This window comes from Lutra lutra, chromosome 14 (genome assembly GCF_902655055.1).
Source record: "Lutra lutra chromosome 14, mLutLut1.2, whole genome shotgun sequence".
Classification (NCBI taxonomy): Eukaryota; Metazoa; Chordata; class Mammalia; order Carnivora; family Mustelidae; genus Lutra; species Lutra lutra.
The window spans coordinates 6681059-6704581 of NC_062291.1; the positions used below are offsets into that span (position 1 = coordinate 6681059).

The 23523-nt window shown below is 39.9% G+C and overlaps 1 protein-coding gene across 4 annotated transcripts in view; it reads left to right on the plus strand.

Annotated features, from left to right (window-relative positions):
- Positions 1-23523, plus strand: part of TBCE (tubulin folding cofactor E) — an 84430-nt gene that overhangs the window by 37264 nt on the left and 23643 nt on the right. For all 4 annotated transcript variants that reach the window (XR_007122587.1, XR_007122588.1, XM_047701424.1 and 1 more), the window contains exon 3: positions 5351-5435. Coding sequence is in view for 2 of the 4 variants with exons in the window: in XM_047701424.1 (XP_047557380.1) it covers positions 5351-5435 (85 nt within the window). In the remaining 2 variants the exon portion in view is untranslated. The remainder of the gene's footprint in view (positions 1-5350; positions 5436-23523) is intronic.

The window sequence follows — 23523 nt, forward strand, 5'->3', positions numbered from 1 at the left end:
AATGAAACACTTGGGAATTAACCAGGGAGGTGAAAGGCATATACAAGGAAAATTATAAAATGTTGCTGAAAGAAATGAAACACAAATAAATGGGAAGACATCCCTCCATGGATTGGAAGAGTTACTGTTATTAAAATGTCAGTACTACCCAAAGCAATCTACAGATTCTGTTTGATCCCTGTATAAATCTCAGTGATGGTTTCTATGGACTCTCTCTCTCTCTTTTTTTTTTAATAAGATATCTTTTTTTTTTTTTTTTTTTTTTTGACAGAGAGAGATCACAAGTAGACAGAGAGGCAGGCAGAGAGAGAAAGAGAGAGAGAGAGAGAAAAGCAGGCTCCCTGCTGAGCAGAGAGCCCGATGCGGGACTCGATCCCAGGACCCTGAGATCATGACCTGAGCCGAAGGCAGCGGCTTAACCCACTGAGCCACCCAGGCGCCCTCTATGGACTCTCTTAATCAGAATGTTTAGTCCTTGTTTCACTTATTTCTTGATAATTTGGGTTTGTATCTGCCATCTTACTATTTGCTTTCTGTTTTTCTTGGCTGTGTTTTTTTTGTCTCCCCTCTCCCCTCCTTTTTGGATTATTTTTTAAACTTTATCTTTCCTCTCTATTAATCATACTTTTTAAAAAATAAGTTTTTATTTATTTGACAGAAAGGATCACAAGTAGGCAGAGAGGCAGGCAGAGGGGGAGGGGGAAACAGGCTCCCTGCTGAGCAGAGAGCCTGATGCGGGGCTACATCCTTGGACCCTGAAATCATGACCTGAGCCGAAGGCAGAGGCTTAACCCACTGAACCACCCAGGTGCCCCTAATCATACATTTTTTATTAAGTAATTATCGGGGAGATAATAACCTGCATCTTTGACCTACAAAAGTCTAATTAGTAATTTTACTTCTTCCTGGACTCCTGCAAACACCTTAGAATACTTCAATACTAATTCTGCTTACCCAATTCCTAACTCATATGTTGGGTATTTTAATCTTTGTGCATATAAAGCACCAAGAGCTGATAATAGTTTATATAATTTTTATTAATTTAGATGTATCTATATATTTACCCTTTTCTTGCCTTTCCCTCTGTATCCTCAGGTTTTCATCTGGGATGATTTTCTTTATCCTTGAAGATCACCCCTATTAATTTTTCTTTGCTGAAATTATCTTTGCTTTTAAAATTTTTAAAATTGTGGTTGCATGCATATAAAGCATAAAATTTGCCATTTTGACCTTTTATATTAAAAATTTTTACTTGTAAAATACAACAAGATTTACTGTTTTAACCTTTTTTGAATAGGCTTTTTTTTTTTTAAGATTTTATTTATTTATTTGACAGACAGAGATCACAAGTAGGCAGAGAGGCAGGCAGAGAGAGAGAGAGAGAGAGGAGGAAGCAGGCTCCCTGCGGAGCAGAGAGCCCGATGCGGGGCTCGATCCCAGGACCCTGGGATCATGACCTGAGCCGAAGGCAGAGGCCTTAACCCACTGAGCCACCCAGGCGCCCCGAATAGGCTTTATTTTTTAGAGTAGTTTTAAGTTCACAGCAAAACTGAAGAACAGGTAGAGCGATTTCCTCCTGCCCTGCACACATGCCTAGGCTCCCTCATTACAGATGTCCCCCACCAGAGTGTACATTTGTTCCAATTGATCAACCTGTATTGATACATCATTATCACTCAAAGTCCATTGAAGTTCACTCTTGGTGTTGTATATTCTGTTGCTTTGGGGAAATTTATGATGACATTATCATACAGAGTAGGTTCACTGCCTTAAGAATTCTGTGCCCCACCTGTTCATCTCTTCCTTCCCCCTATTTTTAAAATGTTAACATATTTAATTGTGGTAAAATATACATAACATAAAATTAACCATCTTAACCTTTTGTTTTTTCTCTCTTAAACCATTTTTTGGGAAGATTTTATTTATTTATTTGACAGAGAGAGCTATAGTGAGAGAGGGAACACAAGCGGGGGAGAGGGAGAGAGAGAGGAAGAAACAGGCTTCCCGCCAAGCAGGGATCCTGATATAGGGCTCGATCCCAAGACCCTGGGATCATGACCTGAGCCGAGAAGAGATGCTTAATGACTGAGCCACCCAGGCGCCCCTCTTAAATCATTTTTAAGTATATAGGTAAATAGTGACTAGGGTACCTCATATAAGTAGAACCATAGAAGTCTTTGTCCTTTCAGGATGGCTTTTTTTTATTTAACAAAATACCTTCAAGGTTCATCCATGTAGCATGTGTGAGAACGTCATTCCTTTTTACGGCTGAATGTTCCATTGTATGTGTATCATATTTTTTTATCTGTTTGTTGATGGATATTTGGGTTATTTCTACCTTTTGCCTGTTGTGGGGTAATGCTGCAACGAACACTGGCATACGAATGTCTGAGTTTTTTTTAATGCTTGTGGTTATATGCCTGTAAGTAGAATCAAGGAGTCATATGGTAATTCTACATTTAGCTTTTTCAGCAACCACCTGAAAATGTTTTGCAAAGTGGCAACACTGTTTTATGTGTCCGCCAGCAGTATATGAGGGTTCCGGTTTTTCCACATCCTTGCCAGCACTTGGTACTTTCCATTATTTTGGCTATAGCCATACTATTAAGTATGAGGTGGTATCTCATTGTGGTTTTGATTTGGATTTATGTAATGACTAATGATCATCTTTCTGCATGTTTATTGGACATGTGTATATCTTTGGAAAAATGTCTATCCAAGTCCTTTGTCCATTTTTCAGTTGGGTTGTCTTTTTTTTTTTTTAGCTTTTTATTTTAATTCCTGTTAGTTAACATACGATGTTTATTAGTTTCCAGTGTACAGTCTAGTGGTTGAACAATTCCATACATCACCCAGTGCTCATTATGACAAGTACAGTCCTTAATCCTCTTCAGCTGTTTCACCCATCCCCCACCCACGTCTCCTCCGGTAACCATCAGTTGGTTCTCTATAATTAAGAGTCCATTTCTTGATTTGTTTCTCTTTTTTTTTTCCCTTTGCTCACTTGTTTTGTTTCTTAAATTCCACATATGAGTGAAATATGGTATTTGTCTTTCTCTGACTTATTTTGCGTAGCATTATATTCTCTGGCTTCATCCATGCCATTGCAAATGGCAAGATTTCATTCTTTTTATGGCTGAATAATGTTCTATTGTATATATAGACCACATCTTCTTCATCCATTCATTCATGTGCAGACACTTGGGTTGCTTCCATATCTTGGCTATTGTAAATAGTACTGCTATAAACAATAAGCATACATGTATCCCTTTGAATCATGTTTTCTAGTTTCAGAATTTTTATTTAGGGTTTGAAAAAAAACACAGTTGTAAAATTCTCTGCTGAAATTTTAAGGTCATCCTTTATTTTCCTGAAAATACTAAGCATAGTTAAAACTCCATTATGCAGATGCCTGATGAATCTGTTTATGTTCGCTGTTGTTTTCCTTGGTTCTCAGTCACGGAATCTTTGTCTTTTTCTGTGCTTAGATATTTTTGTTAGAATGCCAGATATGATGACGAAAAATTATAATTCCAGCTTTGCGATCGTGTTATCTTCCTTCGATCCTTTCCAAGGATTTACATTTAATCCCTATGAAGGTTAGTTTATGTATCTTATCGCTGGTGTCTCCTTACTCTTAGAATGAAGACATCTTGAGCTCAGTACAAATCCTAGAGACTTTCTCAGCAACTTGGACCTTCCTTGGGGGGCTGTGATTCTCAGTATTGATTTTTTAGCCCTTGAAATCTGTCCAAAGCTCTGTTCAGCTTTTTAGTTTCTTATATCAGAATTACCAGATGCCTTAGGGGAAGACATTGCTCTAAATGTTTATTAGTTAAACTCTGGGTTTCCCTTTTCTCTCACATGTTGGCTTTGTAATTCTTGGCTGCCTTAGTAGCTCTCTGGGATGTACACATATATCTTTAAAATTGTAGTAAATATACATAACTAAATAGACCATTTTAACCATTTTTCAGTGTAGAGTTTGGTGGTATTAAGTACATCTACATTGTTGTGTAACCCTCACCACCGTGCACCTGGAACGCTTCGTTTTACAGAACTGGAACTCTGTACCTATTAAATAATAACTCCCCATTCTCTTCTCCCCTCAGCCCCTGACAACCCCCATTTTACTTTCTGTCTCTATGAATTTGACTGCTCTAGGTGTCTCGTGTATGTGGAATCCTATCTTGACTTTTTGGATTTGGCTTATGTCATTTTAGCATAATATCTTCAAAGTTCAACCATGCTGTGGCATGTCTCAGACTTTCATTCCTTTTATTGGCTGAATAACCTCCTGTCGACTGGATACACCACATTTCATTTGTCCATTCATCATTAATGGACACTTGGGTTGCTTCCACCTTTTGGCTATTGTGTATAATGCTGTTATAAACCTAAATATGCAGGTATCTGGGTCCCTGCTTTCAGTTCTTTTAGGTATATACCCAGAAGTGAAATTGCTACATGATTTGGTAATTCTGTGTTTAGTTTTTTTGAGGAACGATCCTACTGTCCATAGTGGCTGCAGTATTTTACATTCCCATGAGGAGGGCACAGGGGTTCTAATTTTTCCATATCCTCACCAGCACTTGTTATTTTGTTTTATTTTGTGTTTTGACTTTGGCCATCATAATTGATGTAAAGTGATTTTCAAAAATAGTTTATGTAGCTTTTCTAGTTTTTACTAGGAGGGTTGATCCAGAAGTGAACCACTCCATCTTTCTTTTGCACCTAGCACAGTACTGTATATAGAGTGTTCTGGAAACTAAAGGGGTATACAAACACAAGGTCTGAGTCAAAGACAGCAAAGTGTGATGGGTAAGCCTTGACTTCTGGAATTACAATCACCTGGGTTTGAAGTTGTGTGACTTTGAGTTATTTTACCTGTGTTGAATAAGGATACTATCTATATATAGTTTTTTATTTTATGAAAAGCAGAATAGTAGACTAGGACTCCAAAACTTGGGTATTTGTCCAGGAATTAGTAAAAAAGAAGGTAATACTATCTGCTTGACAAAGACAAAGTGTCTTGTGAGAATAACATGAAGTAATGCAAAGAAAAGTTTCTGGCATTCAATAAGTGCTCAGTAAGTTTTAGCTATTGTTTCTTTCAGTTGTAGTTTTTGTTGGCTTATGAACCAGACATGCTATCTATCATATTTGCTGATTGCAGTCACAAGTCTAAGGTTAACTTGCTCTTTTTCAAAAGATATTTTTCACCCCCAGTGGTGTCTGTGTGATAGGGTTTCCATTGCTAACTGTATTTGGTTGCAGCAAAAAGGAGCATTAATTATCTCCGTCCTCACTTAGTCCTCACTTTTTTTTTTTTTTTTTCTTATTCTATTAGGACTCTGGTTAGGAGTAGAATGGGACAATCCCGAGAGAGGAAAGCATGATGGAAGCCACGAGGGGACTGTGTATTTTAAATGCAGGTAATTTTTCATTATGAATTTGCACAGTTATTTCAGGTAATATTCAATAGTTGAATAAAGGGGGATGGAGAAGAAGAAATGTTTGGCTTTGGGTATAGTTATAATGTAGAATTTGATGTATTCTAAAAAAAAAAAAAAACCCTAATTTGCAGAGTTTTTTCCCTTAGCTTTTAAAACTCTGGCTCTTAACTTCACAAGTAAGATTGCTTGCTTTTTTCTTCTTTGGGTTTTGTTTCTTGACAGCTTTTTTAAATTGGATAAATATAAACATTTCTCATCGATAAACAGTTTACAGTCCACTAAGTGAATAATAAAAAAGAGAAATAACCTAGGTATCCAATAAGAAGCAGTTGATTAAACAAAGTACAGACCACCTGAACAGGGGACTGCTAGGCCACTGTCAAGAAAAGTGCTTATATTGCTTATCTACTAATATTTTTAACTGCTTGAATTCAGAGAAACTTTATGAAGCTTTGAAGAGGATGGTGGGATGCTTTTAGACAGAATTTTTGAAATTTTTGTTGTTTGTTTTCCTTAGTAGGTTTCAGTTTTTCAGAAAGACCTTGGTTTTTTTTTGCCTTTTTTTTGTTGTTGTTGTTGTTTGTTTTTTGTTTTTTGAGAGAAAGCACAAACGAGGGGGAGGGCAGAAGGAGAGGGAGAAGCAGACCCTCTGCTGAGCAGGGAGCAATGCAGGACTGACCCTTGGACCCTGGAATCAAGACCTAAGCCAGAGGCAGAGGCTTAACCAACTGAGCCACTCAGACGGATCAAAAGATCAAAAAGGTCTTTTTTTTTTTTTTTAATTTTTTTATTTTTTCAGCATAACAGTATTCATTATTTTTGCACCACACCCAGTGCTCCATGCAATCTGTGCCCTCTACAATACCCACCACCTGGTGCCCCCAACCTCCCACCCCCCACCCCTTCAAAATTCTCAGATCGTTTTTCAGAGTCCATAGTCTCTCATGGTTTTAACATCAAACTTATTTTCCCTTAAGTGTGGCAGAGTGAACGCAGTCCTGGCCCTGAATGAGACTAAATTTACTAACCTCTAAAATGGGGATCAAAATTAGATAATAGCAAAATATATTTCCCAGCCTACCATTCTGTAATTTTAGAGAATCCGTGTGGAAGAAGAATCAGGCAGATGGCAGACTTGGAATGAGGCCAGCTCAGATATGTCAGGAGTTCATGGAAGATACGCTTAGGGAGGTGTGGAAATAGAAGTTCCTTATCCTGGCTTGTTGATCCCCTACCTTCCTGAACCGTGACCTCATAAACCTTCCAGTGAAGGAGCTTTTCCTCAAGAGCCTGCCCAGCACCGTTCCCTTTTCTAAAAGCGCGCCCACATCGTTGGTGATTGCATGGACCTTAATGGGCTCTAGATGGAGTGATGTTTTCACTCTTGGTTATTCTTAGTGTAAAAATGAAGAGTTGTTTCAGTCTTGACAGACCTTCGGGATTTGCCCTGACGGGCTGATGGAGACCTTGGTTCAGGAACAGGGACTCATTGTTTGGATTCTTTCCCTTGGAATAGTATTTGCTTATTTCCTCATGTCTTCTAGTGTGGTCATGCCTGAGCGCTTACAAACTGAAATACATACTCTCCTGTTCCAAACTACTGTTCTTTCATTTCATTGAAATGAGCCTTTTGTTGATTTTAAGTCTTACATAGGTAGGTGATGTTAAGTCTGTATCCCGTTGCAGAATATTTATGGGGTAATACAGAAGGGAGCATTGGGTCTGATGTGGTGGAGAACTACTGGTCTAGACTAAGAGAATCACCTTTATAGTTGTTAATGCTTATATTGGCATAATTAGGAAGGACATGACTAATAGAGATCGTATCAGTATTGTGGAATCTCTGCCTTGTACGAAACAGATTACATTACATGTATTTGTTAAGTTCATTGATCTCTTCCTAATCTATCATACACACTTCTTCCCTTTCAAAACCCGTGTTCGGAGGTGGCCATACGGAGGTGATCTGGTCCACCCCCTAATCCTCTTTTGACAGTGTCACGCCAACTACTTGGGTGGTGGCAGGAGTGGGGGTTGATCATTTCATGTCACTCTAATTTCAGTCTGATCTCTTATATGACCTGAGGTACATCTGGCAATCTTCTGAGCTACTACTCATCATTAATATTTGTGACACAGGTTTACAGGTTTATCCTAGAACTAATGGCTGTGAATCTCTCATCCGCATGCTCCCAGGTGCTTCTGTTCTCCATCTGTTGTTTTTTTGGGGTGTAGAGAGGTTCAGTTAAGGTGATTAACCTGCACGTTCTTTCCACCTTGCCTCTAGACGGCAGAATGATTTCCAGGTTCTTTTTTGTTCAACCTAAACTAGAGAGTATGCTCTCAACAGAGCCCTGTGGGTCAGTATTCCACTGTTCGGTTTTTATTTAAAGTTTTCTCTTTCTAAACAGTTATCTTTTTCTTCTAGTGGGCATGAAATCTTTTTTTCTTTCCTTCTTTCTTTTTTTTTTTTTTTTTAAGATTTTATTTATTTGAGAGAGAGCACGCACACACAAGTGGGGTGGGGGTAGGAGGAAGTGGCAGAAGAAGAGGAAGAAGTAGGCCCCCTGCTCAGCAGGGAGCCCAGTGTGGTTCTTGATCCCAGGACCCTGAGATCATGACTGGAGCGGAAGGCCGATGTTTAACTGACTGAGCCACCCAGGTGCCCCCCACCCTGCCACCTTTTTAAAGAAATCTGAAAATGTAACTTTTTGGTGTGCCTGGCTAGCTCAGTCAGTAGAGTATGCGACTCTTGATCTTGGGGTTGTAAGTTTTGAGCCCCACGTTGGGTGTAGAGAGTACTTAAAAATAAAATCTTCAAAGGGGTGCCTGGGTGGCTCAGTTGATTAAACGTCCAACTGTTGATCTCTGCTCAGGTCTTGATCTCAGGGTAGTGAGTTGAAGCCCTGTTTTGGGCTCCATACTCAATGTGGAGCCTACTTAAAATAACTAACTTTTTATTTTTATTATTTTTATTTATTTATTTATTTTTAAAGATTTTATTTATTCATTTGACAGAGAGAGAGAGAGATCACAAGCAGGCAGAAAGGCAGGCAGAGAGAGGAGGAAGCAGGCTCACTGCTGAGCAGAGAGCCTGATGCGGGGCTTGATCCCAGGACCCTGAGATCATGACCTGAGCGGAAGGCAGAGGCTTAACCCACTGAGCCACCCAGGCGCCCCAAAATAACTAACTTTTTAAAAAAAGTGACTTTTCTTTGGCACCAGTGAATGGAATACCTGACATCAGAAGAAATGCACTGTTCTAGACTTTGTGCACAATACTGGATAACTTACAAAACAGAATCTTGATTTGCTCATCCTGCATGTGTCATAAGATTGTTGTAAAGTATTTTGAGGTTCTTAAGTGAGCATTAATGGATTAGTATAAATTATTCCTCTGCTATGGTGTAAAGAGTTAAAAGAACTTTTTTAAAAAAGTCACTATGTACTGATAGTTTGCAGACAGGGCATATTTCTGCAAAAGATGAAGAAGAGAGGTATTTCATTCTTGGAAAACTCCCATAAATCAGGGCAAAATAAAAATTGCATCACTTGGGGTCAGTCTACAAAAAATGTGAGCTGTTTTTCCTTTGGAAAATTAGTCTACCAGGTCAGTTCTCGCGTAAAGCACTGTACATCAAGTGAAATGGAAGTTAGTTTTGCAAGCTTGCCTAAAAGGCTCTAAACATGTCTAATTTTGTCTGCCGCAAAATAGGGTATGAAGATCAACAAGAGACCCAGCCTTTCCCAGGAGGTAGCATCTTAAAGCCCCAACAAGAAAAATGCTTACTATGGTTAATTGGTCTGTGGAGGACCCTTGCCTTTGAGTAATATTGCCAGATTCGAGAAAGAAAAATATGGAATGCATAGTGAAATTTGGATTTTTAGATCAATGGCCAGTCATTTTTTAGTATAAATATTGGACATGTATGGGACATAGTTATACTAAAAAATGATTGGCTATCGATCTAAAATTCATATTTCACAAAATTCATCCTGAATTTTAGCTGACAAACCTGTTGGGGAGGTAATAGTGCAAATTGAATCTCTATGACAGGGCTTCATGACTGTTCTCCATTCCCACAAGGGCCATGGTCGGGATGTTGATTTCATTCAGAGAATCTGTAATTGGTGGGCAGGAGGAGGACAGAACCAGCACAAGCTGAATGCTTATGAGGGAAAAATGTTTGGACTCTCCTCCTTCCAACCCCCCCCCCCAATTTTTTTCTCTTTGGGCAGGTTTCAGAATTTCAGTGTTTTGATCTACTACTCAGTAATCATCTGGAATGAGTCTATGTAGATTATTAGTTTATTTTTGGATATTTATTGTTACTGGTGGGCCTTCATTCACTTGGTATTTTTCAGTATTTGCAGGTCTGTTTTGTTTTCTGAGAAACCCTCCAGGAATGTTCCAGAGGAGACTGATCTTTGATGTTATCCTTTGATCTGTAAAGGGCATAGCATCCACTTTGCAGCTACCTAATACATACCATTCTAACTCCTTTGATCTGCCTGCAGTCAAACTAAACAGTAATACAGATCTCTTCTTGAATGGTTCATCACCACTGTTTAAAAAGTGTGAATTTAGAACCAAAGTGAAAACGTGGCATTTGTTTTGTATTGTGTTTTCTCATTTATTAGAATTGTGCTAGTTTTTAAACTTATGTACTCAAACTGTTTCATTTATTTTTTGTTGCCGTATAGTTGGCAAACAATGTTATGTTAGTTTCAGGTGTTCAGCATTGTGGTTTGACAGTTCTGTGCATTGTACAGTGCTCACCACAGTAACTGTAGTCCCCATCTGTCAACGTACGGTGTTACTACGGTAGTGTTGACTATATTCCCTGTACTGTAGTCTTCATCCCATGACCTTTTTTTTTTTTTAAAAAGATTTTATTTATTTATTTGGTGGGGGGCAGAGGGGGAGAGAATCCTTAAGTAGGCTCCCTGCTGAGCACAGGACCCGAGGCTCGATCCCAGGAGCCTGAGATCATGACCTGAGCCAAAATCAAGAGTCAACTGCTTAACTGACTGAGCCACCCAGGCACTGCCCCACCCCCATGACCTGTTGTTTTTTTTTTTTTTTTTTTAATATTTATTTATTTGACAGAGAGACACAGCGAGAGAGGGAACACAAGCAGGGGGAGTGAGAGAGGGAGAAGCAGGCTTCCCACCAAGCCGGGAGCCCGATGCGGGGCTCGATCCCAGAACCCCGGGATCATGACCTGAGCCGAAGGCAGACGCTTAACGACTGAGCCACCCAGGTGCCCCCCCATGACCTGTTTTTAACTGGAAGTTTGTACCTCTTAATCCCCTTTACCTGTTATGCTTATCCCCACCTGCCTTCCCACTTTGGTAACCACCAGTTTGTTCTTTGGATTTAGGACTGTGTTCCTCTTTTGCTTGTTTGTTCATTTGTTTTTTAGATTCTGCATATAGGTGAAATCATACTGTATTTGTCTTTCTCTGACATATTTCATTTTTTGTAATACCCTCTATGATATTGTTGTGAACACGTAGTGCATTCCTATTGTGGATGGCAAGATTTCATTCCTTTTTTTTCTGAGTAATTGTTCCATTGTATATTTGTATGTCTGTATCTCATCTTTATCCATTCATCTATGGATAGAAACTTAGGTTGCATCTGTATCTTGGCTGTTTTAAATAATACTGCAATAAACATAGGGATGCATATATGTTTTCGAATTAGTGTTTTTGTTTTCTTTAGTTAAATACCCAACACTGGAATTGCTGGATCATATGCTATTTCTTTTTTTTTTTTTTTTAAAGATTTCATTTATTATTTATTTGAGAGAGAGACAGTGAGAGAGAGCATGAGCTAGGAGAAGGTCAGAGAGAGAAGCAGACTCCCCGTGGAGCTGGGAGCCCGATGTGGGACTCGATCCCAGGACTCCAGGATCATGACCTGAGCTGAAGGCAGTCGTCCAATCAACTGAGCCACCCAGGCGTCCCTCGTATGCTATTTCTACTTTTAATTTCTTAAGGAACCTCTTTACTGCTTCCCGTAATGGCTGCACCACTTTACATACCCACCAGCAGTGCACAGAGGTTCTCTTTCCCCCACATCCTTGCTTAACACTTACCTGTTGTCTTTTTGATAGTAGCTATTCGGACTGGTATCTTATTTTTTTTTGTATGTATGTGTGTATGAACGTATTTTTAAAGATTTCATTTTATTTATTAGAGAGAGAGATATGCGCAGGGGGAGGTGCAGAGGGAGAGCGAGAAGCAGGCTCCGCACTGAGCAGGGAGTTGGATGCAGGGCTTCATCCCAGGACTCGACCCCAGGACCCTGAGAGCATGACTGAGCTGAAGGGAGATGCTTAACTGACTGAGCCACCCAGGTGCCCCTTGTTTTAATTTTTTTTTTTAATTTTTAAATTTTAAATTTTAAATTTTTTTTAAGGATTTTACTTAGTTATTTGACAGAGATCACAAGTAGGCAGAGAGGCAGGCAGAAAGAGACGGAGGAAGCAGGCTCCCTGCGGAGCAGAGAGCCCGATGTAGGGCTCGATCACAGGACCCTGGGATCATGACCTGAGCCGAAGGCAGAGGCTTTAACCCGCTGAGCCACCCGGTATTTTTTTTTTTTAAAGATTTTAATTTTTAAGTAATCAATTAATCTCTTAGCCCAACGGGGGACTTGGCACTTACAACCCCGAGATTGTGACCTGAGCTGAGACCAAGAGTCAGACACTCAACAGACAGTACCACCCAGATGCCCCTAAGATTTTAATCCCTACATCCAGTGTGGGGCTCGAACTCTCAACCCCGAGATCAAGAGTTGTATGTTCCACCACTGGAGCTAGCCAGGTGCCCTGCATTTTTGTTTTGTTGATGGGCTCCTTCCTGTGCAAAAACTTGTTAGTTTGGTGTAGTCCCCATAGTTTATTTTTGTTTCCCTTGCCTCAGGAGACATATCCAGACATATCCACTATTGTTGTGCATCTTCTAAAAAGGTGATCCACTCTCACTCTTGCATGTAGCTGTCCAGTTTCTTGACATCACTTGTTGTGAAGACTGCTACTGCCCCATGATATATTCTTGTCTCCTTTGTCATTGATTGATCATTGGGGTTTCTTTCTCTCCCTGGGCTCTCTGTTCTGTCCCATTGATTTGTCCATCTGTTTTGTGCCAATATCTTATTGTCTTGATTAGTTCAGCTTGGTAGTATAGCTTGAAATTTGGGATTGTGGTATCTCCAGCTTTGTCCTCCTTTCTCAAGATTGCTTTGGCTATTCTGGGTCTTCTGTGGTTCCATATGAATTTTAAGATCATTTGTTCTAGTTCTGTGTAAAATGCTCTTGGTACTTCGATAACGACTGCATTAAATCTGTCAGTTGCTTTGCGTAGTAAAATGGGCATTTTGATGTATTCTTCCCATTCGTGTGCGTGGAGTATCTTTCCATTTGTTTGTGTTCTCTTCAGTCTATTTCATCACCGTCTTACAGTTTTCAGATTAGGTCTTTCACTCCTTGGTTAAATTTATTCCTAGGTATTTTAGTCTGTTTGATGCAATTGTATGTGGGATTGTTTTCTTGACTTCTCGTTCTGCTACTTCATTATTAGTGTATAGAGATGTAATAGATTTCTGTGTGTTAATTTTTTATCCTGCAGCTTTACTGAATTCATTTATTCTGATAGTTTTTTTGGTGCACTCTTTAGGGTTTTTTATACATAGTATCATGTCATCTGCAAATAGTGACAGTTTTACCTTTTTTTTTTTTTTTAAAGATTTATTTATTTCACAGAGACAGAGGCAGCAAGAGAGGGAACACAAGCAGGTGGAGAAGGAGAGGGAGAAGTAGGCCCCCCACTGAGCAGGGAGCCCAACATGGGGCTGGATTCCAGGACCCTGGGATCATGACCTGAGCTGAAGGCCGACACTTTAACGACTGAGCCACCCAGGCGTCCCACAGTTCTACTTTCTTACCAACTTAGATGCCTTTTTTTTTTTCCTCTTGCCTGATTACTGCCTCTAGGATTGTTTTTTCATTTAAGCCATACGATATTTGAAATACAGATCTTCCAAAAAAATTTAAAAAGGAAGAAAAGTAGATTTTCCCCATTCTGTTTCTATACCCTCCCCATTTTATTCCTTTAAGGCAAATCAGTACTATATCATAAATTTCATACTTTCCTTTCACCAGAATTACAAATTTCACTAGTTCTTTTTTAAAATTTTTTTGTTTTTATTTTAAGATTTATTTATTTGTCAGAGAGAGAGCACAAGCAGGGGTCTGGCACGCAGGGAGAAGCAGGCTCTCTGCTGAGCAAGGAGCCTGATGTGGAACTGTCTTTTTTACTTAAAGATTTATTTATTTGAGAGAGTGCATGCATGTGAGCCCAGGGATGGGCCGTGTGGGGCTGTGGGGAGAATCTTAGGCAGACTCCCCACTGAGAGTGAAGCCTGATGCGGAGCTCGATCTCAGGACCCTGAGATCATGACCTGAGTCGAAATCAGGAGTCAGAAGGTCAACCAACAGAGCCATTCAGGCGCCCCACAAATTTCACTAGTTCTTAAATTAAGACCTATCTCATAAATGTGAGATTCTAGGAACAGTTGCTCACATGCAGAACCTAGTTGGGTTTTTTTTTTTTTAATTTATTATTTATTTGACAGACATATATCACAAGTAGGCAGAGAGGCAGGCAGAGAGAGAGAGGAGGAAGCAGGCTTCCCGCCGAGCAGAGAGCCCGATGCGGGGCTCGATCCCAGGACCCTGGGATCATGACCCGAGCCGAAGGCAGAGGCTTTAACCCACTGAGCCACCCAGGTGCCCCAGAACCTAGTTGTTTGTACACATTTAGATCGGTATATAAACTGTTCTCAATTGCCTGGAATTCAGTGCTTGACAACACCTCGGGCTCTAATTCAGCCTTGTATACGTAAGATGTTTACCATTAATAGCACTTATTTTCCATTGAACACAGGATCTCTTTGTGTTCTGTCCTTAGAGAAAAATAAAGGAAATTTCTAAAAGTGATCTCTGTAACATACTTCAGGAAAAACAACATAATGTCTTATTTAAACATTTGTTTAAACCATAACGTTTTATTTCAAATGTTATAGTTTTGTAAAAGTTTTATTGTCAGTGATACTGTTTCTGCAGTGCGGCTTTCTTTATTTTCATCAGTATTTCCACAGAGGATCCTGTTGGATGCCTCTGGTAGGACAAAAGTACCACCCCTTTCACCACTCTGCTCAGCCTGCCCAGTTCAGCTACGTTTCTATTTCTTTGTCGAATACACTCAAGACCCAGGGTTCTTTTTGTGCTTCACGTTCTTGCAGGAGGCATAAAACAGTCTATTTTTTTTTAACTTATGTATTTAAGTAATCTCTCTACCCGACCTAACACTTGAACTCCTCTAGATGGGTCAGCCTCTCTCTTCTTCCCACTGCTCTTCACCATCGTCTAGCACGAGGTTCTTTATACGGTGTCTGTTTTCCAGGAGGGTGGAAATGGGGACTGTGAGGCCTCTCTCTGTTGGTACAAGCAGATCACTGGGTGAGCCTAGATTCAAGAGGAGGGGAAATATGTATTACCTGGTAATGGAATAAGTGGCAAAATCACATCACCAAAGGACACATGGGCTGGAAGTCATCTGTGGATGTAACCCACACAGTTCACCAGCTGTCAGTTACTCACATCTCTTCCCCATGCAAAGTTCGCTCCTCTCACCTCCAAGAGTCCTAGCCCCTTTGGGCACTGGCTTGAAATCCAGGGTGTTGCCATCGAAATTAGTTCCAGGTACTAATGAGGCTCCTTGGATGCATTTTCTGGTGCAGGTGCTCAGGAGGGGCTCCTTGATCTGGATCCGAGAGGTAAAAAGTTCTTGGCCCTCCTCACACCCAGTGCACGGTGATGAGAGGGAAGGAATAATTGCAGTTACCGGTTCCAGGAGAAGCACACAGCAGCCACTGATCTGTATGGTTCTGGTCTGGCCTGGTGCTCCTTGCCAGTTCCTCTTCCTCTGACGCATGGAGTGTTCCTTTTTTTTTTTTTTTTTTTTTTTTTTTTTAAGATTTTATTTATTTATTTGACAGAAATCACAAGTAGGCAGAGAGAGGGAGAAGCAGGCTCCCTGCTGAGCAGAGAGCCCAATGTGGGGCTCGATCCCAGGACCCTGAGATCATGACCTGAGCTAAGGGCGGAGGCTTTAACCCACTGAGCCACCCAGGCGCCCCCATGGAGTGTTTCTTGTTGAGGGCCCATCTCTTTTCCTCTGAAGCATGGCTTGCCAGTAAATGTAACGGATCCTGTTCAAACCAAGTTACCTGTAACATGAAAGCACCTGGAGTCATTCTTGACACCTGCTTGGCTCTCAGAAACATTGAGTTGTGTAATAGTACCTTCTCAATAGTGAACGCTGCTCTTGTGGAACATTCAAAGCATGGTGTTTCATGCACAAGTAAAATATATCAAAGATGGAAAATTCACAAATTAATGATACCATATTTCCTGAAGTTTTTGCTTAGTTTTTTAAAATAATAACCTTTAATTTCTTTTATAATAACCTTTTGTTTTGCCCCTCCTGGTTTCTTAATTTGTGCTTTGAAGCAGTTAAGATTTGATTCAGTTAAGATAAGATTCTCTACTATGTAGATTTTGATCTATGTGAATCCAGATGGCAAATACCATGCTGGGGAGCTAAAATACTGCCTTTTTTTTTTTTTTAACTGAATATGTATCTCATATATATATGTGTGTGTATATATATACACACATATACACACACACACGTATATATGTGTATCTGCAACTATATATATATAGTTAAAATATATAAATACATATATAAATATATATATGTATAAACTTTTTAATTTAAATTCAATTAACATATAATGTATTATTGGTTTCAGAGGTACAGGCCTGTGACTCATCAGTCTTCTATAATAACCAGTGCTCATTACATCACATGCCCCCTTAATGTCCATCGCCCCATTACCCCAACCTCCCACCTGTCCCCCTCCAGCAGTCCTCAGTTTGTTTCCTAAGATTAAAAGTCTCTTACGGTTTGTCTCCCTCTCTGGTTTTGTCTTGTTTCATTTTTTCCCTCTCTACCCCTGTGACCCTCTGCTTTGTTTCTTAAATTCCATGTATCACTGAGATCATATAATTGTCTTTCTCTGATTGACTTATTTTGTTTAGCATAATACCTCTAGTTCCATCCACATCATTGCAAATGGCAAGATATCTTTTTTTGATGTCTGCATAGTAATCCATTATGTGTGTGTGTTTCTATATATACCACATCTTCTTTATCCTTTCATATATTGATGGACATTTGGGGTCTTTCCATAGTTTGGCTATTGTGGACATTGCTGTTATAAACATTGGGGTGCAGCTGTCCCTTCAGATCACTACATCTGTATCCTACGTAGTAGTGCATTTGCCCTACTACGTAATAAATACATAGTAATGCAATTGCTGGGTCATAGGGTAGCTCTATTTTCAACTTTTTGGGAACCTCCACACTGTTTTCTATAGTGGCGACACCAGCTTGCATTCTCACCAACACTGTAAGAGGGTTCCCCTTTCTCTGCATTCTTGCCAACACCTGTCATTTCCTCACTTAATTTTAGCCATTCTGGCTGGTTTGAGGTGGTATCTCATTGTGGTTTTGATTTCTATTTCCCTGGTGATAAGTGATGTTGAGCACTTTTTCATGTGTCTGTTGGCCATTTGGATGTCTTTTTTGGAAAAATGTCTGTTCTTGTCTTCTGCCCATTTCTTGATTGGATTATTTGGTCTTTGGGTGTTGAATTTGATAAGTTCTTTGTAGATTTTTGGATACCAGCCCTTTACCTAATATGTCATTTGCAGATATCTTCTCTGTTCTCTCAGTTGTCTTTGGTTTTGTTGACTCTTTCTTTGCCGTGCAAAAGCTTTTTATCTTGATGAAGTCCCAATAGTCACTTTTGCTTTTGTTTCCATTGCTTTTGGTGACGGGTCTACCAAGAAGTTGCTGCAGCCATGGTCAGAGAGATTGCTGCCTGTGTTCTTTAGGATTTTGATGGATTCCTAGCTCACATTTAGGCCTTTCATCCATTTTGAGTCTATTTTGTGCATGGTGTAAGAAAATGGTCCAGTTTCATTCTTCTGCATGTGGCTGTCCAGTTTTCCCAACACCATTTGTTGAAGAGACTGTCTTTTTCCCCATTGGATATTCTTTCCTGCTTCATCAAAGATTAGTTGATCATAGATTTGAGGGTCCACATCTGGGTTTTTATTCTGTTCCATCGTTCTATGTGTCTGTTTTTGTGCCGGTATCATACTGTCTTGATGATTACAGCTTTGTAAGAGAGCTTGAAGTCTGGAATTGTGATGCCACCATTGGTTTTCTTTTTCAACATTCCATTGGCTATTCAGTGTCTTTTCTGATTCCATACAAATTTTAGGGTTATTTGTTTCATTTCTTTGAAAAATGTTGTGGTGTTTTGATAGGGATTGCATTGCATATGTAGATTGCTTTAAGTGGCATAGGCATTTTAACAGTATTTGTTCTTCCAGTCCATGAGCATGGAATGTTTTTCCATTTCTTTGTGTCTTTCTCAGTTTCTCTCATGAGTGTTCTGTAGTTTTCTAAGTACAGATCCTTTGCCCCTTTGGTTAGATTTATTCCTAGGTATCTTATGGTTTTGGGTGCAATTATAAATGGGATTGACTCCTTAATTTTTCTTCTGTCTCATTGTTGGCCTATAGGAATGCAACTGATTTCAGTGCATTGATTTTTATATCCTGCCACTTCACTGAATTCCTATATGAGTTCTGACAATTTTGGGGTAGAGTCTTTTGGCTTTTCCACATAAAGTATCATGTCATCTACAGAGAGTGAGAGTTTGACCATTTCTTTGCCAGTTGGGATGTCTTTTATTTCTTTTTATTGTCTGATTGCTGAGGCTAGGCCTTCTAGTACTATGTGAATAGCAGTGGTGATAGTGGACATCCCTGCCATGTTCCTGACCCTAGGGGAAAAGTTCTCAGTTATTCCCCCATTGAGAATGATATTTGCTGTGGGTTTTTCATAGATCGCTTTTATGTATTGAGGCATGTATCCTCTGTCCCTACACTGTGAAGAGTTTTCATCAAGAAAGGATGCTGCACTTTTTCAAATACTTTTTCTGCATCTATTGAGAGGATCATTTGGTTCTTGTCCTTTCTTTTATTAAGGTAGTGTATCACATTGATTGATTTGCGGATGTTAAACCAACCTTGCAGCCCAGGAATAAATCCCACTTGGTCATAGTGAATAATACTTTTAATGTACTGTTGGATCCTGTTGGCTAGTATTTTGGGGAGAATTTTTGCATCCATGTTCATCAGGGATATTGGTCTGTAATTGTCCTTTTTGGTGGGGTCTTTGTCTGGTTTTGGGATCAAGGTAATGCTAGCCTCATAGAGTTTGGAATTTTTCCTTCCATTTGTGTTTTTTGAAACAGCTTCAGATGAATTAGGTATTCATTCTTCTTTAAATGTTTGCTAGAACTTCCCTGGAAAGCCAATGCTTGTTGGGAAATTTTTGCTTAAATTTCCTTGTTGGCCATGGGTTTGTTCAGGTTTTCTTTTTTTTTTTTTTTTTTTAAAGATTTTATTTATTTATTTGACAGAGAGAAGTCACAAGTAGGCAGAGAGGCAGGCAGAGAGAGAAGGAAGCAGGCTCCCTGCTGAGCAGAGAGCCCGATATGGGGCTCGATCCTAGGACCCTGAGATCATGACCCGAGCCGAAGGCAGCGGCTTAACCCACTGAGCCACCCAGGTGCCCCTGTTCAGGTTTTCTTTTTCTTCCTGGTTCAGTTTTAGTACTTTATACATCTCTAGGAATGCATACATTTCTTGCAGATTGTCTAATTTGTTGGCATATAATTGCTCATAATATGTTCTTATAGTTATATTTGTTTGGTGTTGACTGTGATCTCTCCTCTTTCATTCATAGTTTTATTTTTTTGGGTCCTGTCTCTTTTCTTTTTGGCAAGTCTGGCCAGGGGTTTATCAATCTTATTCTTTCAAAGAGCCAGCTCCTAGTTTCATTGATCTGTTCTACTGTTCTTTTGGTTCCTATCTCATTGACTTCCGCTCTAATCTTTATTATTTCTCTTCTCCTGCTGGGTTTAGACTTTATTTACTGCTCTTTCTCCAGCTTCTTTAGGTGTAAGGTTAGGTTGTGTATTTGAGACCTTTCTTGTTTCTTGAGAAAGGCTTATATTGCTATATATTTCCCTCTTAGGACCACCTTTGTGACATCCCAAAAATTTTGAACAGCTGTGTTTTCGTTTTTATTTGTTCCCATGAATTTTAAAAATTCTTCTTTAATTTCATGGTTAACCCATTCATTCTTTAGTAGAATGCTCTTTAGCCTCCATGTATTTGAGTTCTTTCCAAATTTCCTCTTGTGATTGAGTTCCAGTTTCAAAGCATTGTGGTCTGAAAATATGCAGAGAATGATCCCAGTCTTTTGGTATTGGTTGAGATCTGATTTGTGACCCAGGATGTGATCTGTTCTGGAGAATGTTCTGTGTGCACTCAAGAAGATGTGTCTTCTGTTGCTTTGGGATGGAAAGTTCTGAATATATCTGTGATGTCCATCTGGTCCAGTGTGTCATTCAAGGCCCTTATTTCTTTGCTGATTTTCTGCTTAGATGATCTGTTCATTTCAGTGTGGGGTGGGGGTTTAAAGTCCCCTGACATTATTGTATTATTGTCAATGTGTTTCTTTGCTTTGTTTTTAATTGGCTTATATTTTTTGCTGCTCCCATGTTAGGGGCATAAATATTTGTAATTGTTAGATCTTCTTGTTGGATAGACCCTTTAGTTATGATACAGTGTCCTTTCTTTACTCTTTTTTTTTTTAAGGTTTTATTTATTTATTTGACAGAGATCACAAGTAGGCAGAGAGGCAGGCAGAGAGAGAGGGAGAGGGAAGCAGGCTCCCTGCTGAGCTGAGAGCCCAATGTGGGACTCGATCCCAGGACCCTGAGATCATGACCTGAGCCGAAGGCAGCGGCTTAACCCACTGAGCCACCCAGGCGCCCCTTAACTCTTATTATAGTCTTTGGTTTAAAATCTAATTCATCTGATGTAAGGATTGCCACCTCAGCTTTCTTTTGATGTCCATAAGCATGATAAATAGTTTTCCACCCCTCCAACCTGGGGGTGTCTTTGGGTGTAAAATGTCTCTCTTCCAGACCGCATATTGATGTATCGTGCTTTTTTATCCATTCTGATACCCTGTGTCTTTTGGGGCATTTAGCCCATTTACATTCAGAGTAACTACTGAGAGATAATGAATTTAGTGCCATTTGTATTGCCTGTAAGGGACTGTTGCTGTATATTGTTTCTGTTCCTTTGTGGTCTGTGTTACTTTTGGGCTCCCTTTTTGCTTAGAGGATCCCTTTTAATATTTCTTGTAGGGCTGGTTTGGTGATCACAAATTCTTTTAGTTTCTGTTTGTCCTGGAAGCTTTTTTATCACTCCTTCCATTTTGAATGCTGTATTTCTCAGATAAAGTGAATATAATTATATTCAACGCATCAGATGTTTTATTTTGAGTAGATGCTTATTTAAAAAGTTGACTTTTAAAGTTTTTATTTCAATACTAGTTAGTTAACATACAGTATAATATTAGTTTCAGGTGTACAATAAAGTGATTCACACTTCCGTACAAAACATGGTGCTCATCACAAGTACCGTTCTTAATCCCCCTCACCTACTTAACCCATTCCTCCACTGCAGTCAGACAACAAAAAGAACTAAAAGACATCCAAGTTATCAAGGAAGAAGTAAAACTTACACTATTTGCAGGTGACATGATATTCTAAATAGAAAACCTGAAAGACTCCACTAAAAAATTGGTAGAAAGGATACATGAATTCAGCAACAGGATACAAAAGCAATGTGCAGAAAACTTGCAATTCTATTACTAGCAATGAAGTAGCAGAAAGATAAATTACAATTAATAATTGTAAATCCTATTTACAATTGTTTCCAAAACTGTAAGGTATCTAGGAATAAAACTAGCCAAAGAGGTGGACAACCTGTATTCTGAAAACAGTAAAACACTGATGGAAAAAAAAAAAAAATTCAAGATAACCTAAAAAAATGTGAAGATATTCCATGCTCATGGATCGGAAGAACAAACATAGTAATAATGTCTATACTACCCAAAGCAGTCTACACATAATTTAATGCAATCCCTATCAAAACACCAACCACATTTTTTACAGAGCTAGAATAAACAGTCCTAAAATTTGTATGGAACCACAAAAGACCCTGAATATCCGAAGCAACCTTGAGAAAGAAAAGCAAGGGCGCCTGGGTGGCTTATTTGGTTAAGTGGCTGCCTTCGGCTTGGGTCATGGTTCCGGGGTCCTGGGATTGAGATCCGAGTCAGGCTCCCTGCTCAGTGGAGAGTCTGCTTCTCTCTCTCCTTCTGCCTGCCTCTCTGCTTACTTGTGCTCTCTATCTCTCCATCAATTAAATAAATAAAATCTTTTTGAAAAAATGAAAATAAAAAGAAAAAAAAAGAAAAAGAATAGCAAAGCTGGAGGCATCACAATTCTAGATTTCAAGTTATATTACAAAGGTGTAGTGATCCAAACAGTATGATATTGGCACAAAAATAGACACGTAGATCAAAAGAGCAGAAAAAGGATCCTAGAAATGAACCCACAAGTATATGGTCAATTAATATTCAACAAAGCAGGAAAGAATATCCAATGGAAAAAAGACAGTCTCTTGTTAAATGGTGATGGGAGATTTAGACAGCCACATATAGAAGACAGGCTCAGCCAGCCACTCCAAGATTGGAAGCCACCTTAGCCCAGGTGTTGGTCATCTGACTGGAGCCATCTTGGATCATGAAATCCTCCACTGACTCCCCGCTGAGTGCAGTCACCCGGATCATGTCACCTGACATCATGAGAAACAAGGACAGCTCAGCAGAGCCAAGCCTGCCCCCAGTGAATTACAAGAAATAGCAGACCACTGTTTTAAACCATTATGCTTTGGGGCAGTTTTTTTTTTTTTTTAAGATTTTATTTATTTATCTGATAGAGATCACAAGTAGGCAGAGGCAGGCGGGGTGGGTGGGGTGGGAAGCAGGCTGTCCACTGAGCAGAGAGCCTGATTCGGGGCTCGATCCCAGGACCCTGAGATCATGACCTGAACCGAAGGCAGAGGCTTAACCCACTGAGCCACCCAGGTGCCCCGCTTTGGGGCAGTTTTTATGTGGCAGTAGAGAAAAGCTTTGCCTGAGGTGGTGTTGAACTTTATCTTGCATATGTTAATAACTGTAGTTTTTCTTAGCAAAACCGCACGTCATTCATAAGGTGAAATTGTTATGTCATGACGTCCCTGATGTTAGACACCATAGGAGCCCAGCTGGACATGCTTGGCAGCCAGTGCTTGAGTGTAGAAAGTGTGGCTTCTGGGATATCCCAGTATTTTGGGAGATATCAGCGTATGTCAACCAGTGTATTAGATACAATACTGTATTGAAGAGACTGCTGCACTGATCCGTGTGTCTGTGTAGAAAGGCTTGTGCCGGGCAGTATAGTGATGGCTTACATACTGTGGCTTATTTAGTCCTTATAAATAACCTCATTTGACAGGGCTTTATAGATGAGGAGACTCAGGCTGAGAACATATAATCACCTCCCTGAGGTCATAGAGCCAGTAGGTAATGGAGCCCAGAAGGATCCCAGGTTGTCCCAACTCCAGAGCAGCAGTGTCTCCATCCTGCTCCTGCCTCCCATCTTAGGAACATAGCTGTCGGGATGCCTGGCCTACTCAGTCGGAAGAGCGTGTGACTCTTTTTTTTTTTTTTTTTTTTAAAGATTTTATTTATTTATTTGACAGAGAGAGATCACAAGTAGGCAGAGCGGCAGGCAGAGAGAGAGGGAAGCAGGCTCCCCGCAGAGCAGAGAGCCCGATGCGGGGCTTGATCCCAAGACCCTGAGATCATGACCTGAGCCGAAGGCAGAGGCTTTAACCCACTGAGCCACCCAGGCGCCCCCGAGCGTGTGACTCTTGATCTTGGGGTC